This window comes from Anthonomus grandis, chromosome 8 (genome assembly GCF_022605725.1).
Source record: "Anthonomus grandis grandis chromosome 8, icAntGran1.3, whole genome shotgun sequence".
Lineage (NCBI taxonomy): Eukaryota > Metazoa > Arthropoda > Insecta > Coleoptera > Curculionidae > Anthonomus > Anthonomus grandis.
The window spans coordinates 15,839,310-15,856,261 of NC_065553.1; the positions used below are offsets into that span (position 1 = coordinate 15,839,310).

The following is a 16,952-nucleotide window of genomic DNA, read 5'->3' on the forward strand; positions in this document are numbered from 1 at the left end:
AATATAAGAAAACATCAAAAACTAACATATCTTAATCCAAAAGATGGTTTTGTTCGTCGATTCATTTTCAATTGATCGCTTAATTTGCAGTAATTGATATTACAATCACTTCTAGCAAACACTGAAAAACATCTCAACTGAAATATGGTATAAATAATGTAAAAGTATCATATTACAATAAAGATTCATTTAATAATTATGTTATATTATTAACAACATACCTAATATAAAAGGAAATCATAATACATTTATGACTTAAGTTGCAAAGGTCACAATGAAGGCAATTTATTGGTTGCCTTATTAGAACATAATCGGTTTCATTTTTTACACCTTAATCTATTGCAGACATCAATATACAAAAAAAAAACTAAAACTATATTCAGGGACATTTTTCGAAACAGAACAATTATTAAGCCTTTAAAATAATTCAGAAAATCATTTTAGGAAGTCACTTTTAAAACAACCTTCACTGTTCGACGAAGGTCTTATGTCTAACACCACTAAGTTTGTAAACACCACCATATGGACCAAATGAAAATCTCATCTAGTGTTATAATATTAAACTAGAGTTTGCCTAATTGTGGTCCTCCTCCTTGATTTGTTGCTCTCATCTAATAATGGATGAATAAGAATTTTTAGGAATTAGCTTGTTGATCATCAATATCTTACTTCTAATTTTGGGGGCATTGGTCTGGATGGTCACATGTAAATAAATTCAAACCTGAAAAAGTAATGTTGATAACTGATACATAGAACGTAGAACTTAGTAAGTACGAGGGTTGCTAAATATATTTGCAACTGAGTCTTGGTAACTAAGTGCTTTAGGCGCTATTTGACGTTTCGTCTGAAACCTTGGCACCAGAAAGTCATTTGAGCATTACTTGTGTCCAGTGGCGGCTCGTGACAGTTCTGGGAGGTAGAGCCAAACCTTGATCTAATTTTATCATGACCGAACGAGTGATCAAAATTATTACATTTTATTATCAAAATTATAACGCAATAAGTTTTCTATTTTTTTTTGTAGATAAAAATATACATTTTAAAAATTTTGAAATTTAAGGAAATGAACTTACAAAAACTACGTGAAAATGTCAATACTTCAGGTCACAGGTAACATACAGTTTTCCATATTTACAGTAAGGTACACAAATAAGTAATTTTATTGTTTTTATAAATTATAATAACTCAAAAAATTTTTTCTATATTTAAATCGGGCAACGGTCGCTCTAACTCCTTTATTTCTACTTTTTGTTCCAATGATAAAGTGGAAAATGTATTTGCTTTTAAAAAACTAATTTTATTTATTGCTTTTAATATTCAATAAAAATAAAAAAACACCAACAAAGCCGAAAACGCCAGCCAAATAAAATAAAAGAACTCTACGGAACCGCGAACGCCCGATGAATAATCAAAACAAACAATAGCTTTGTTTTGGTTCCTGTTAGAATCGTCCTAGAATTGTGTTGCACATGCGCAGATTGTTTTATGCGTTTTGGTTAAATTAGAATTGATTCCGAATTGAAAGTTTGGTGTTTTGGTTTTTTTTTGGACCGGTTCAGAATTTTCCTAGAATCATCCAAAAATCCCTGCTCGAGAGTAGGGATCAATTCAGAATCAGACAGTTCGCACATGCGCAAAAAATATATCCTTACAATTTTACTCGACTTCACCAAATTTGAGAAGAAGAAGAGGAAGAAGAAGTAAATAAGTTATTTTTTATGCTTTGTTAATGTTTATTGTTTTCTTGTAGATAGATTTCACTTAACCTAAGAATTATCTATTGATTTTTTTAAAAATCTATTGACATTTTTATTCCAGTCCTAATGTTTAAAAAAGTTTTAAAAAGGTCCAAAACCAAAGCAATAAGCAATATTCAAAATTTCAAAACAAGTTGTGTTTAGTAAATAAACAATCAGAATCAGCTGTTTACTGTCAGTGCGTCAAGCGTTCGGGTTCCATACCATGCAGAATTAAAACGGGAGCGATTCCGGATTTTACTTTACGGCGTAACGAGTTCTGCGCAGTTCTAGAATCATCCCAAAATCGGAACCAAAACAAAGCTAAAATCACGCACGTTTTGCTAGAAAAGATTCTATTGGTTTGGAGCCCGGCCCAAAATTATTTAATTTGCCGTAGCTTTACCCCATTGTTTCAAGGACATTTGCTGTGATTATTCGATGTAACACGCATCGATACGGGGCTTGGCGCTACAACTACGTCTTCGATTTCGCATTAGCGAAATTTGCGGAATCTTGCACTGGCTGCGTTCCAGTAAATTCTAATTTTATAATTGGTATTAAATATTAATATACAGATATTTTTTTGGACTAAAGTAAAATTTAAAAAATAAATTATTTTTTTTATTTTCAACGTTTATTAGGTAGAGCCATGGCACTGTGGCTCTACCCCAAAAGCCGCCACTGCTTGTGTCGTTAACACGGACTCGTGGACACTTTCGTGGGAGGTTTTTTTATAAATGGTGTTGGATCCCGCATAATTTACCAAAAGTTACAAAATATGCTTGTGTAATTCGTTCTAGGAAATAGGTACTCAAGAAATACAATCGCGGATAATAACTGAATATAACCTCTAAAGTGGTGACAAATCTCGGCGCATAAGCTCTAATCAAAACAGTAATCCACTCTAAGGGCCTTCCAAGAGGAACCAAATCGAACATCGAAGCAAATAATTGCCTGAATCTTACTGCATTTACTTGCCAGAATATTCATTTAAATGATAAGGGTCTAGTTGATTTAGTACAACAGTTTCTAGTCTTTTAATATTCAAAGGTAATTGTACCTGTAATGAACTTGCATTTTTGTTAATGTAAGTCTGTGTACAGGATAAGTTAAGTGCTGTGAGACTACAGAAAAGGTTTTTATTTCTAAAGAAAAACATTCAAAAATATGCAATAGAATGCAGTGTTAGGCGGGTCATTATTTTTTTATTCTCGAAATACCTATGAATCCTAAATATTTCATTTTGGTAACCACTCGAATTATAGGCTTTTGCAATTCAAATAAATTTTCAATCATACTGTCTCTGCCCCCAGAACATAATACCGTACTTGAGAACACCTTCAAAATTTGCAAAGTGGATGAATTAAACTGTTTATTCATTAATATACTTACTAACTACACTAATGCCATAATGGAATTTAATTTACTTAATAATGGTATTATATGAGAAAAAAAACTTCTCTTGCAAATGATATTTCCATCTCATTTGCAGTTTTTAAACATCTCTGCTCTTGACTGCGTCGTCTTGAACAACAGAACATTAGTCCTATGGTTGGAATCTTTAATGTGACACTCAAAATATGAGACAGTTTTCCCACTAACCAAAACTCTTTATTTTTCTCTCGATAGGTGTTTCGCTAACGATGTTTGCATTTAATCTTCCTATATTCTAAATTTCTTCTTTGATCATTAATATTTTTTGTGTGTTGATTAAATTTGTGTCATCAGGACAACTAATAATTTTATAGTATATCCTATTCGGTACAAAATAGAGATCATTTATAAAAATTATAAAAAGTAGTGACATGAGAATACTACCTTGTGGTACACCCATTGTGTTTGATGATAAATTAGTAAGAAATAAAAGTAAATTAATAAGACTGACCTGATAATCTATTTTTAATTATACTTACCAATTGTGTTCTGTTCCTCAGATACAAAGACAATCAAGTGCGTTTCCCCTGACACATATCTATTCAATTTTTTGATTAGCAACTATTTGTGCAGACTGTCATAAGCTCTAGGTAGGTCTATAAAAATGCCAAGTCCTATTTCACCCCTTTCAAAATATTATACTGTTTCAGTAAAACCATTCCAAGTCATAATGGTAGATTTACCTCTTAAATAATCATGTTGATTTTCATTGAATGAGTTATTCGGTTGATAAAACTAGTCGGCCATCATAGCAAGCTCAAATATTTTAGAGAAAGCTGGTAGTAGGCTTATGGACAGATTGGAGTCACCTTTTTTAAATAACGCTTTAATAGGTACAGTTTCATCTAGACCACTTGCTTGTTCCTAATATATGCTAAGTCTTAATAACTGATCATGTTCCAAGCATAATGTTACAGCAAAGTAAAACGATTAATTTTGAATGGTACAGGGGTATTGAAAGATTGCTAGAAATATTTGTGAAATTAGAAAATAGGCTGCTCCTGGAGCGGCTGGTTGCACTGGGTATATCATACTCAGTTTTTTGCAGTCTTATCTGCAAAATTGGATCCTAATGGTAAAAATTGGCAAAAGCACTTCAAATAGGTATAGGGCTACCTCAGGTGTACCACAAGGTACCATCTTAGGTCCCCTTCTTTTTATATTATTTATAAATTTACTTCCCGACTGCTTATCAAAATCTGTGGGGCATCTTTCTGCAGATGACTTTAAACTTTTTAAAATAATAACCAACCCTTAAGATTTTACCTGCATTTTACTTCAGAGCGATATAGACAATATCATTCTATGGTTTCACAACAATAAAATATCACTAAGTGTTCTGCTATAAGTTTTTCACTGAAGGTAAATATTATAGAGTATGATTACAAAATTGATGGGCTCATCCTGGAGCGTAAGACTAAAATTAGGGATCACTTTTCAGAGTGATATGAAATACAATACACATTATATAGAAATGGTCAATAAGGCTTATAAGTCTTTGGGGTTTGTGATTAGAAATAGCAGGACGTTTGAGCTAGAAAATATTGTTAGGCTTTATAATGCCCTGGTTAGACCACACTTGGAATATGCTGCACAAATTTGGATGTCATTTGCCCATATTCACATAGATTACATAGAAAAAGAGATTCCTAAGATACCTCTATGTTAGAAAAAATAATGCTAATCCATGTGTGGTCTTATACAGAAGCATGCTGGCCAGCTTCCAATTTACTAGCTTATTGAATAGAAGAAACCAACAGGCTGTGATTTAGCTAAGTACATATATTTCAATGTTCTGAAGATTAATTTGAAAATTCTAGATTACAATTTATTCAAAATCGACCTAGTAAGCCCTTCACCCATAAATAGAATGCTACTGATGTGTAACCACATACTTAAAAAGAATCACATAGATATTTTTAATATAGCTCAACCACAATTGCAAACTACTCTTGCCTAGGTGGAGACAATTGTGTTTATTTTATTTCTTGTTTCCTAAGATGTAAATTTGTATGTGTTTTCCCTTTTCAATTTTATGTATGTTTCTTTTTCCATGGTGTTTGTAATGTGTGCCAAATGAATAAATAAAAAGGATAATTCTTCATCATCACAGAAAAAACTCTCAGACATTAACTGGAAGAGTTACCAATTTGACCAGCCAAAACGTTGAATGGATGAGACATCCTCCGTAAAACCTCGATTTAGCACCAAAAGACTTCTTTTTATTCTAACATATCAAATATAATAAATACCGACAAGACTCTTCTTTCATTATCAGGCTCAAAATATAAATAGTAACCCTCGAAAAAAATTTAGGACGGTTTTTTTAAGGTGCCTAAGATGTAGAACTAAAGTATAAATATGACTATCAATCCATAATTACCTGCATAATGCCTGAGGAAGTGACGAAATAATAGGTCCATAACCCTGTGAGTTGTCATATAGCTCAAACAAGGGGGCGGCTACTAGCTTGTAGTTTTTCGGTACGGCAAAAAGAGCTAAAACGGGAAATAAAAGTTAAAAAATTGCTGATGTTCTCTGAAACATAATGCTTTATATATACACACAAATTTAAATACAGAAAATATGTATGAACGACGCTTAGAAATAGTTTCGCATGAGTATTTTAATAAATATAATAAAATAATGTATGCTTAAGATTAATTCAAAAAATAACCGTTGTACTAAATTCCGCCCTGAAACCAGTCAAACTGGATTTAAAAGTTAAAATTGAAATGCTTCCGCTTAAAAATATTATAGAGACGTATATAGGTGTTTACAAAGCATATATTACATTTATTTTGAATACCCTTTAAAACAACAGGGATAAGGTATACTTAAAGACTAAAAAATTGTTTAAAGGAGCCCTTATGAATCACATCAAATATAAACATACATTTTTTTGTTCTCTCTGCTCTAAAAGTTTTAACATAGATAGAGGCATTTTTTAAATTTACATATTATTCGATAAACGAAATTGGAGACATTTATTGTTCCATTGAAAAAAAATTTAGTGATGATAAAAAAAGTATCCTACAATCCTAACACAACTCATAATAACAAAAAAAAACTGACATACATTAGAAGTTCTAAATTTTCATATAATTTAAGAGAGAAACTGTCTTAAACTATTATTTTCCCCAACACCTTTATAATATTTACTAGTGATTTTCAGATTTAAGCCCACACTATTGCTAACTTCATTATTAACCTTGTAGCCCTTAATTCATTGTAGTACTGAATTAAGTTTGAAAACAATGTAATTTTATACATTTAGTAAAAAACACGAAGAATTTTGATAAATTATTTTTGGCTAGAAAATAACGTTTTATTCCACAATATAACCTACAATTTAGAATTAATTTTTTTCTATATCAATTGTTATCTTACACTACCGACTAATTATTAATGTTTGTATAATTGGACATCCACCTACAAGTCAAAATTACATGTAGTGTAAACAAAAATTAATACACAAGCTATGTGAGGTTTTTTTACATAATTACAGAAACAAGTGCAGTAGAAAGAGGCTTTTAGCATTTTTTCTTGATATTATCATGTAAAAATCCCTTATCTTTTATAAGTTTTTTTACACCTCAAGATTCATGTCAAAATATATGAATATGTTTTATACCGCAAATCCCAAAAAAATATCTGAAATTGAAAACAAGGAAAACAACTCAATATATACATTGTTAAACTTGGATACATGGTAAAGAGCCTCAATACCTACATTAATAATTCTATGGGAGACGTTTAAATAGTATACAGTGTGTGTCAGCCAAATGGAATAAATTGGCTAATAAATAGACAGGAGCGTGTTTAAAAAACGCTCGAACACGTCGATTAGTTTTTAGAATTGCGCATTTTTTTTCATAAAAACATTTTATACAAGGAATATCAGATAACGGTGGCCAATACCAACTTGCTTAGTTTAAACATAACACCCTGTATGTTAATTAATTTTTAGATTCCTCAGATCATTTTAAACATAGTTTGTATACAATGTCCTATACCTAACTTTGACTGTTTCGGAAATATTAAGTAAAATTCAAAAAATAACATTTAGAAATCATCATTTATTTGCCGAAAATTGTTACAACATATTCAAAAACTTACACATAATACAAATCTAAACAATAATGTCAATGTAGGAGATGTTCAAAATGCTTGCCACGAACTTCTTGGCAACACCCTACCCGTAAATAGAAATTTCTTCTAACGGTTCTCAACATCTCAGGTGTGATCGATCTAATCAGTGTTGCCAGACGTACCATAATAATGTAATTGTACCATAATTTTGCAACATTTTTTGCTTGCTCCATAATTTGTACCATAATCAGAAATGTACCATAGTTGTACCATAATTTTTTTTTTGTTTCTGTTATAAGTAAATTGATATTTTTTTTTTGTATATATCTTTATTCATTTTTTATTATACCTAACATTTCAATGTTTTTATGCAATATTTTTATGTTTTTCTTGTTTGGTTAAACCAATTTATCCGATATACAAATTTGTATATGTATTTGTGTTAATGTTTATCTATTTTTAATTTAGATTTTGAGTGCAATGTTTTGTTCATTTTTCAATAAATTACTATCTTTGTTAAAAAAGTATTTTATTTCTACTAGAAATCGTTCTTTTAATTAAAAGAAATGATCAGAATAGGAAATTTGATTAAATTCATAATCCATTATCAACAAAATGTAACACATTTTATAAGTTTGGCGACGGCGCGACTGTGACGTGACGTCATACATAGGAAAAGGTTGTGTATTGACAGAATTGTATGATTGTACCATAATTTTGGCCAGAATGTACCATAATTCTCACCCAATCATCTGGCAACACTGGATCTAATTGCCAGGGTTATTCGTCTTCGTAAGTCAGTGGGTTTAGTTTTGTTTACAATATTTTTCACATTATTTCCATAAGAAAAAGTCTAATGTCGTCAGATCGCCTCCCTATCCACTGATATGGAAATATTTGGTTGAGGTACTGCCGGATATTTATTTGGTAGTGGAGTGGTGCTGCATCTTGTTGAACCCATATCATATACGCTGGAACTTGTGGATTTCCTGAATCAGGATACAAGTTGGCCAACGTTGGCACTACATTATTTTGAAGCAATTCTAAATAATTATTGCCATTCAAATTGCCCTCAATAAAAAAGGGACCTGTGATCTGATTTTCAATAATTCCTGCCCACACGTTAACCTTTTCAGGGTATTGAGTATTGACTTCTCTTGTCCAGCGAGGATTTTCCCTGGACCAATAGCGGCAATTTTGACGATTGGCATGACCGTGAAGAGTAGAGGTGCACTCATCAGAAAATATAACATGTTCTAATTGGATCACATTGCTGTCTAACATTGCCATCAATTGTTCACAAAAATACATTATCCTGTCAAAATCGTCTTCCGTGAGCTCCTGGGTGGGTATAATTTCATAGGGATGCATTTTGTTTTCTTTTAATATTCTAATAACTGATGAATAGCGAGTACTGGGGCTTCCGAGTAGATGTATGTGGATGTTCCTCAAACTCAAGCATAACAGCCAATTTGGCATCCTCACTTATTGCATTGGCAGCTGCTTTTTTACCTGCCTAACATGGCCTAGATCGCGGAATTGCTTTTCTATTTTACTAATTGTCCCTTGGGTTAAAGGCGACAAATTTGGAAATTTTTCGTGAAATAAGCGAGCTATTTCCATTTGCGTCCGTGTATTATCTCCATAGCCAATTATCTGTAGAATTGTTATTTTGTGCATTTCTGTTAAATGAACCATTTTTCTTGCTTGTAGTTAATGAAATTCAAACGACTATAGCACTGACGACTACTTCTGTCATGCAACATGAGTCAACATTACGTCTGACATTTTAAACCAAAGTAAACAACAATTTTTAGTTTTTTTTATTCTCATATCAATAAAAATGAATGCTGAAATAGTTTTTGCTTGCTTTATCATTACCAAGACCTAAATAGGCAAGAAGTATTAAGTAAGTTGTAGAGAATCTTGAAAAATAAATAATTTTCTTTTCTAAATGTTATTTTTTGAATTTTATTAATATTTCCGAAAGCAGTCAAAGATAGGTATAGAACATTGTATACAAAATATGTCTAAAATGATCTGAGGAATCTAAAAATTAATAACCATACAGGGTGTTATGTTTAAACTAACCAAGTTGGTATTGACCAGCGTTAGATACACCTTGTATAAAAAGTTTTTATGAAAAAATATGCGCAACTATAAAAACCAATCGACGTGTTCGAGCGTTTTTTCCAACACGCTCCCATCTATTTATTAGCTAATTTATTCCATTTGGCTGACACACACTGTATATAGAACATGCTATGATTATTTTAGAAACTGAATGGAACTTGGACATATTTAGTCAAGTAAAAAATTCAACATGATTACAATTTAAAAGAAAATAGTACTAGACATCATGAGAAGAGATTGTATTTTCCATATCATCACTAGAACAAAATAACTTAACCAATTTTAAGAATCAGTCAAGTTAGTTAATTGAATTTGCATTTTACCTCCATTTAAAATGATGCCAAGTATCATTCAGTACTTCTGATATATAATTACATTAACAGATGTAAAATAAGTACAATACTTTAAAAAATAATTAATTTTACATCTGTTCTGAAAAAGAGACTCACTGAATTCAGAACACCGAGAATTCAACAAAAAAAAAACTAACTAATTTTTCTATAAAAATCTATGCTCCGAATTTAGTGATTTGTCATAATTAAATGTCCAAAATACAATCTTCTTTTCTCCCATCAAAAGTCTCACAGATACTAACAAAATTACAAAAATACAATACCCTTTTCTTGAAGTTGCACCAAAAAAAGACGCTTGTGTTCCTTAGGTTTAGTAATGTGTGGAGGAATGTATGGATATTGGGGAGGCTCGAAATTCGGACGCCACCAGTTCCCAATGATGTCCTCAATATGCCACTCTTGCTTTACTCCATCCAACCTTCCCAAAGTCTGTAACATGCCACAGAAATGTGCCGAACCATCAACTAACAATCTTCTTTGAATTACATAGGATTATATAATAATTTTTACAATTTTAAATTCTCAATGGTGTGGTATAAAGTTTACAATTGGTTTAAACAATTTAGTTATGCCTTGATGTAAGGAAAACCATGAGGGTCTCAATTATATAAATAAGAAAGGATTGTTTAAATTTGTATTGTATATTTAACTAATTTTAGGTTTCATAAAACTCCACCAAATTTAAACCCCTTTAATGATATAGCAACCAATATCACTTTAGTTTCCTCCTAATTAGACATATGTTTTACACGACAAATTACAAAAAAAGTAAGTCACATTAAAGTTAACATGTCAGAAAGAAAAGTATATGATCAATTTAACATGAAGAGCATTTGTCCGTTAAAATGTTGATACATCACAGAATGTGTAATTTACTTTCTTACAAAAAATTTAAAGCAAGAATTTATTAAAAGACTAATTGTATACAAGAAAACACCAATAAAGGCAAAAATGTGTCTATTTTTTTTTACAAATGAGGATTGAGGGTTATTTATTATATCTTGGAACCCACCTACAGCAGTGATAACATCAATATAAAAAGATTAAGGCAAAGCCGAGCCTCTGATTTAAATTTTCTACTGGAGGAAACACAAATTTCTGCAGTTTACTTTAATTCAAATTTTTTTATAAAGCAAATTAAGTAAACTTGTAGAATTTGTTTAAACATACTTTATACATAGATATATGTACATACACTAATAAGGTTTACCTTTAAATAAAGATGTATTATGTGCCACTAAATTTAAAAATTATAGAATTAAAGAAGTATGTACACAGTTATGTAACAAATTGACAAACCATAACTTAAGAGCTTAATTAAGACCATTAATTTCAGGTAAAAATACAGAGTTCTTTTAAATTAAATCTATAGCATTTGCTACAAATGGGTTCCAACATAGTAAATAACTAACTATATGTATTAAAAAGAATGACATACTGTTAAAATTTAAATACTTGATGGACATTATTTAATTATATATTATTAATTATCATACTTAACATTTTATTAAGTTTATTACACCAATTTATAATTGAAAATTATTACTTAATCTTTTAGAATACCAAAATTAAGTGTCCAAATAGGATATTTCCAATTTTGAAGCAGCCATTATAAAGCTTCATAAAAGTAAGTTAATACCAAATGACATTTATTTTGTAAATTTGAATTTATTACAAAACTCACACCTAGTTAATATTGTCCTTATCAAAAAACTTGTTAACAGTATAAACTTAACATAGATATTTATAATGGGACAATTCACTAAACCAGTCTTCATTTTTTTTACATATATTTTAATGTAATTCAATGCCATTCTGGAAGAAAGGTCCAACAGGGACAATTTAAAAAATCTTAATAATAAATATTTGAAATATGTAAGAATATACAAAATTGTAATGTGAGACTAGGTATTGCTTATAGAAATTAAGGATTAAAAACTAGTATTTTACTTCAAAATAGGTTTACAGGACTAAGTTCTAGGCTTAGAAATAACCATTACTTGGTAATATGATGGTAATAAAAATACTTGGCAAAATAATTAAAAAAAAAACATTATTGGTTACTGCCCTGAAGCATGCGTAAGTAAATATTAAAACATTTCCTAATAAATATAAAAATAAAAGAATGTATAAAATGAAGATTGTTGTTATCACAAAATAGAACAGTACAATCTAAAAAGGTAAACTTTTTGAAATAAATTATTGAATATACAGATGTTAAGTAAAATCTATCATGTTGTGATGAATAACAGTTACCTATTTTATAGGGTATTACACCACTAATTAAATAAGGATTACATTCAGAAAATACTATTTTATATGCTCAATTATTGAAAAAAAGAATATTTTAAAACTTCAACTATACATGCAGTAATTAAGAAAAATTCATTATTTACCTTAAAAAAGGAAAAAAATTATATGTGGGAAACTAATATTGAATGCCTATGAATTGCCTAATTACTTCAAAATTATTTCTTATATTTGTTTAGATCATAACTTTATTTTACCTGTTATAAATACCCTAGAGTTCACAAAGCAAAAACCCTAGAAACTAAACAAAAAATAAAATTTAGTATAAAAAAATTATCATACACATAAATATATAATTTGGAATATCAGAAATTCCAAAATATTGGCATTTATTTACAAAATAATGTACAATAGTGAAAAAGCTGATATTCCTAAAAATCTTACAATGCACATTAAAAACAATCTCTTAAAGACTTTAGTAAATACAGCATTTTAACCACAAACAATTTATAGGGTTGAGTTGAGATTTGTATGTTATGAAACTATAAGATCTTATAACCTTTTATGAGTTTGTATTGAGACTTTCACATTACAAGCAGTTTTAGAATGCTAAAACTTAAATCACTACAGCTTACATTATTACCTATTGAATTAAAGGTTTAGCAATCTTTAGGAATTCTAATAATTCATACTAGCTAAGTGCTAAATAAAAGATGACATATTAATTGCGAGCTGCAAGCTAATTAATAGAAATAATCAAAAATAAATTAAAAGTACTTGATTTTCTAGAAGCTCACAAAAATTCCATTACTTTTTGGATTTACACTAGTGGACAAAAATAGGGAAACTTAAAAATTTCTTATATTTGAAAAACTTTAGTGAAAAGTGATACAAAAAATGCCATTGTTAACAGTAACAATATTTTTAGGAAATAGTATTTAAATTAATTTCTTTTAGGTTTTATACAAAAAAGTGGTACAAAAAATGCCATTGTTAACAGTAACAATATTTTTAGGAAATAGTATTTAAATTAATTTCTTTTAGGTTTTATTAGATTTAATTAATTTAAATACTATTTCCTAAAAATATTGTTACTGTTAACAATGGCATTTTTTCTATCACTTTTTGCATTCCCTTTATAGTATGACTCCAAATATTTTAGGTTGGTCATAAATAGAGAATCATCTCACATAAGAATTAACCAAATTTAGTATTTATTTCCCTTTATGTGAGATCTGTTAATTTTTTTAGTAAATATGCCTTGCAGAAGATAATTTTCAGAAGATCTTTATACAAAAATAATTGATCAAACACAAGAGTGGTATAAGCAAAATGCTTAGTTTACATAAATCTATTGTAAGCAAGACAATTTCTAATAAAAGTTTTGCAAGAATCCTGGAATTGTATAGGAGAAGAAACCATTATGAAACTTTTGAAATCCATGCCAAACCAAAGTCGTGAGGTTATTGTCAATAAGGGATACCCACTATTTATAAGTTAAGAAATAAGTATTATGTTGAAATATTTAGAAAAAAAAATTGGTTTCACTACTTTTGTCCCTAGATTATTTTGTTTATTTCAATCAAATCTTTGGTTTTCATGATGTAGTTTATCACTTTACCAAAATAAAATCTTTAAAAATATTGTTGATTTTCATTATTATAGAAATGCATTACTCTTGACATATTCAAATAGCTAATTTTTAAAAGTTTCTCTACTTTCGTCCAATAGGGTATATTGGTTATAGGTATAGTTGCCTTGGACAATAACCTATTTTGTGGTATATTTTATCATCAAAGGTTTAACTGGCGACCTCTCAATGCTACCTCTGAGAAATAGAATATTGTAAATTAGAACATTGGTGGAGACAACTATATATTGTAAAGGTTCACAAATCTGTTCATTCGTACAGAATTGAATATGATTTAAATGCTGTATACACCATAGATTACATAATAATATAAAATATAAAGAAATGAGGGATTTTTAATGAAAATACAACTAATATGAAATTTAACTTACCTCTGTTAGTAACCTTTTTAGTCCTTCAACTTCATCCTCACCAGGGTTTAGTTCACCCCCAGGAAGCTTAAAGAAAGTAGTACCCAACTGAAGAAGTAAAACATGGGGAAGTCCATGTTCATGTACCAAAAGAACACCTTCAACACTTCGCCTCATACCAATTTTTTCAAACTCGTCACGCATTCGCTGAAAACGAGCGGGTACTGACGGATCCCTTTCGAAAAGGGGTTCTTTTGTGCCAAAAATGTAGTTTGTAAGAGGGTATCTGGAAACACCGTGTTATTAAGTGTATGCTGGAAAATTAAGTAGCTACATCTAATTTGCATTAATAACTTACAAATTTATAATTCTGTTAATCGCAGTCGTTGGGTTGAATTTCGGCTCGGCAACCGCATTCGATTGTGCGGCACTTTGTGAATTCCTTCTAGGCCATCCGGTGCCGCCGGGGCCCGCCATATTATTTTGTTGCTGTTGTAAATGCTGAGCTTTAACTTGGGAGGAATTCATTGCCATTTTGGGGAGAAGCCTTAGAGGATGTGTTTACTAACGTTCAGGCGGCTTCTTTTGCTTATTTCCTATCGGATTTAAATGCGTAGGCAAGAAAAGACTGAACACGAAACAACGCGGAACTAACAAAACTACCTTTTGGGACGCCGACCGACGGAAAGATTGATTTTTTATTTTTGTGAATTTTCTTTGTTTCTATTGGTAGCACTTGACAGCTATGACACTCTTGACAGGTGACTTTATAGCCTAGGCAGATATCCGGCGTTGCCGATGTTATCGATTTACTCGTAGGTCCTTAAGGCCCGGTTGTACAATGGGCGTTCAACAACAGTTCATAAAGATCTCCGGTTTAGCGGAATTAATCCGTTGTACAATGTTGGTTCAAACGATAACCTGCGGTTCATCTTGAACGTCCAATTTGGAGCGTTCAAAGGGAGTTCAAGCAAATTTTTGAGATCAAATTAATATTTAGTATATCATTTTGATATGTTTTATTTATGTAAATACAGCCAGCTTTCAATAATTATTCTGTTTGGTAAGGTGCTAATTTATTAGTTACTAGGTACCCTAGATTTAGTTTACAAATCATAAATATAAAAATGGATCCTATTTGGGATATTACGGATGACGAAGATTTTCTGGAATTAGTAAATAAAATTGTACACCCTAGATCATGACAGGTGTACAGGGATAGACTGGATCATTTGAACATTTGGGATGATAAAGAATTTAAGGCTAGATTTAGGTTTGAAAAGCAAGCTGTAAGATTCATAGTAGATAGAATTTCTGAACAAATTTCATCGGTTACGGACAAGTATGATAATTTGTATTAGTTCAATTACACTATTTATAGACTTTAAAAATACTTTTAGATTTTAGACAGAATATCGTCAGCATTTTTGTTTTCAATCTGAATAACAATTAATTCTAAGAATTTTACAATATTTAAGATTGAAAATGATTTAAAACAAGTTAAAAAAAACCTGCAGTAGCATCAATGTCATATTTTGATGTTAGTCCTGTAAGTTGGCTCCCCAATATTTCATGGATATCACTCTCGCTTGCAGTTATTGTTATAAATTTTTGCTTATTTCTTTTTTTATATTCTCATACTTATTTTTTAGAAATGTAACAGTTCTAAGGGGCTGTTCGAGAACAGTGTTAGATTCCTGACAAACTTTCTCCAAGGCATCTGCTTTAATTTCATTATTGTTGTGATCCGTTTTCTTACATTCTTTGCTTTTCTTGTATTTCTTTACTAAATTAATCAGAACATTTTCTTCTCTCACAGAGAAATTGCTTGCTCTAATTTTTTTTTCCATGTCAAATAAGCAGACCCAAACGGTTTGGCAAACAGCAAGGCGGCACAAAACACTTTTAAACAACCACCACTTCGGAATTTACGGTATTTTTTGTGTTCAAAAAATACTTATAATCGGCAACAGACAAAAAACAAAGTAAATAAATAAATAAAAAGTAAGTTAATAAATTAATTTTAAAGAATAGGTTACGTTCTTTTTTTCTTTTTCTTCTTTTTTATGTGGTCATTGCAGACTTTAAATAGAACCTGTACTGGAACAACACACGAACCTCTGAACTACGTTCAACGAAGAACTGCAGTTTAGTAAAATTTAAGTTAAACCACTGCTTGTACAACCGGGCCTAAGCCTGGTTCATAAATTCCGTAGGGTAAGCAGTAATTAACGCCGACTTAAATCAGATTGTCTTGTTTGCTGAAAACCAAAACCTTAAATTAAATGCTTCAAAGTCATGTGCAATGTTTTTTTTGCAAAATAAAAGTCATCTTCTAGATTGCATGAAAAACTTTAAAATTAATAATAATGGAACAGTCATAACAACCGTTGCGAAAAAACGTAATCTAGGAGTTATATTCGATTCAAATCTCAGCTTTGCCTCCCACATTAAGAACAAAATTAAAATCAGTTACCATCAAACACCAAATATTTGCTTTGCAATTCGCAATTGCAATTGTACTGTCTTTGGTGGATTATGCAGACATTGTGTATGGCGACTCACTAACTGTAACTCTGTCAAGGACGGTGAAAAAACTGCAAAATAGTTGTATGCGTTTTTCCTTTAATATATCGTATCATCTAAATTCACATTTTATATTAAATATGAGAAATAGAAGGGAGTGTCATATGTATAATTTAATTTACAAAATAATTGAATCAGGTCAGCCGCCATATTTAAGGGACTTATTTTTTCACCCTGATTATATACACAATGTAAGAAATCCAAACTTGATTAGAATTCCATTTCATCGAACATCAGGTTTTAAAAAATTATTCCAGTATGTAGGCATTCATGTGTGGAACAAGTTACCTGATTACATTCAAAATAGTCCACCAAAGAAATTTATTGCATATGTAAAAAAAAATCTTCTTAATTCTCAACTAAC

At 30.4% G+C, this 16,952-nt stretch overlaps 1 protein-coding gene across 2 annotated transcripts; it reads right to left on the reverse strand.

Annotated features, from left to right (window-relative positions):
- Nucleotides 1–172: 172 nt before the first annotated feature.
- On the reverse strand, nt 173–14,727 carry LOC126739914 (cleavage and polyadenylation specificity factor subunit 5). Of its 2 annotated transcripts, XM_050445741.1 has the most exons (6): nt 14,361–14,727; nt 14,024–14,288; nt 10,015–10,180; nt 5,557–5,671; nt 670–721; nt 173–611 (listed from the first exon to the last, which is right to left on the reverse strand). In XM_050445741.1, exons 1-5 carry the CDS (start codon nt 14,534–14,536, stop codon nt 700–702), a joined length of 744 nt encoding a protein of 247 aa, XP_050301698.1. In that variant the 5' UTR covers nt 14,537–14,727; the 3' UTR covers nt 173–611; nt 670–699. The 2 variants fall into 2 exon arrangements, with proteins under 2 accessions (XP_050301698.1, XP_050301697.1); XM_050445740.1 differs by having other exon boundaries at nt 173–721.
- Nucleotides 14,728–16,952: the final 2,225 nt, after the last annotated feature.

Bases quoted from the DNA above. Each gene is read 5' to 3' on its own strand.
- LOC126739914 (XM_050445741.1), bottom strand. From the start codon at position 14,536: ATGGCAATGAATTCCTCCCAAGTTAAAGCTCAGCATTTACAACAGCAA. The intron at 14,289-14,360 runs GTAAGTTATTAA...CGGTGTTTCCAG, and splicing joins ATTAACAGAATTATAAATTT to ATACCCTCTTACAAACTACA. The intron at 10,181-14,023 runs GTAAGTTAAATT...GGCATGTTACAG, and splicing joins TAAAAAGGTTACTAACAGAG to ACTTTGGGAAGGTTGGATGG.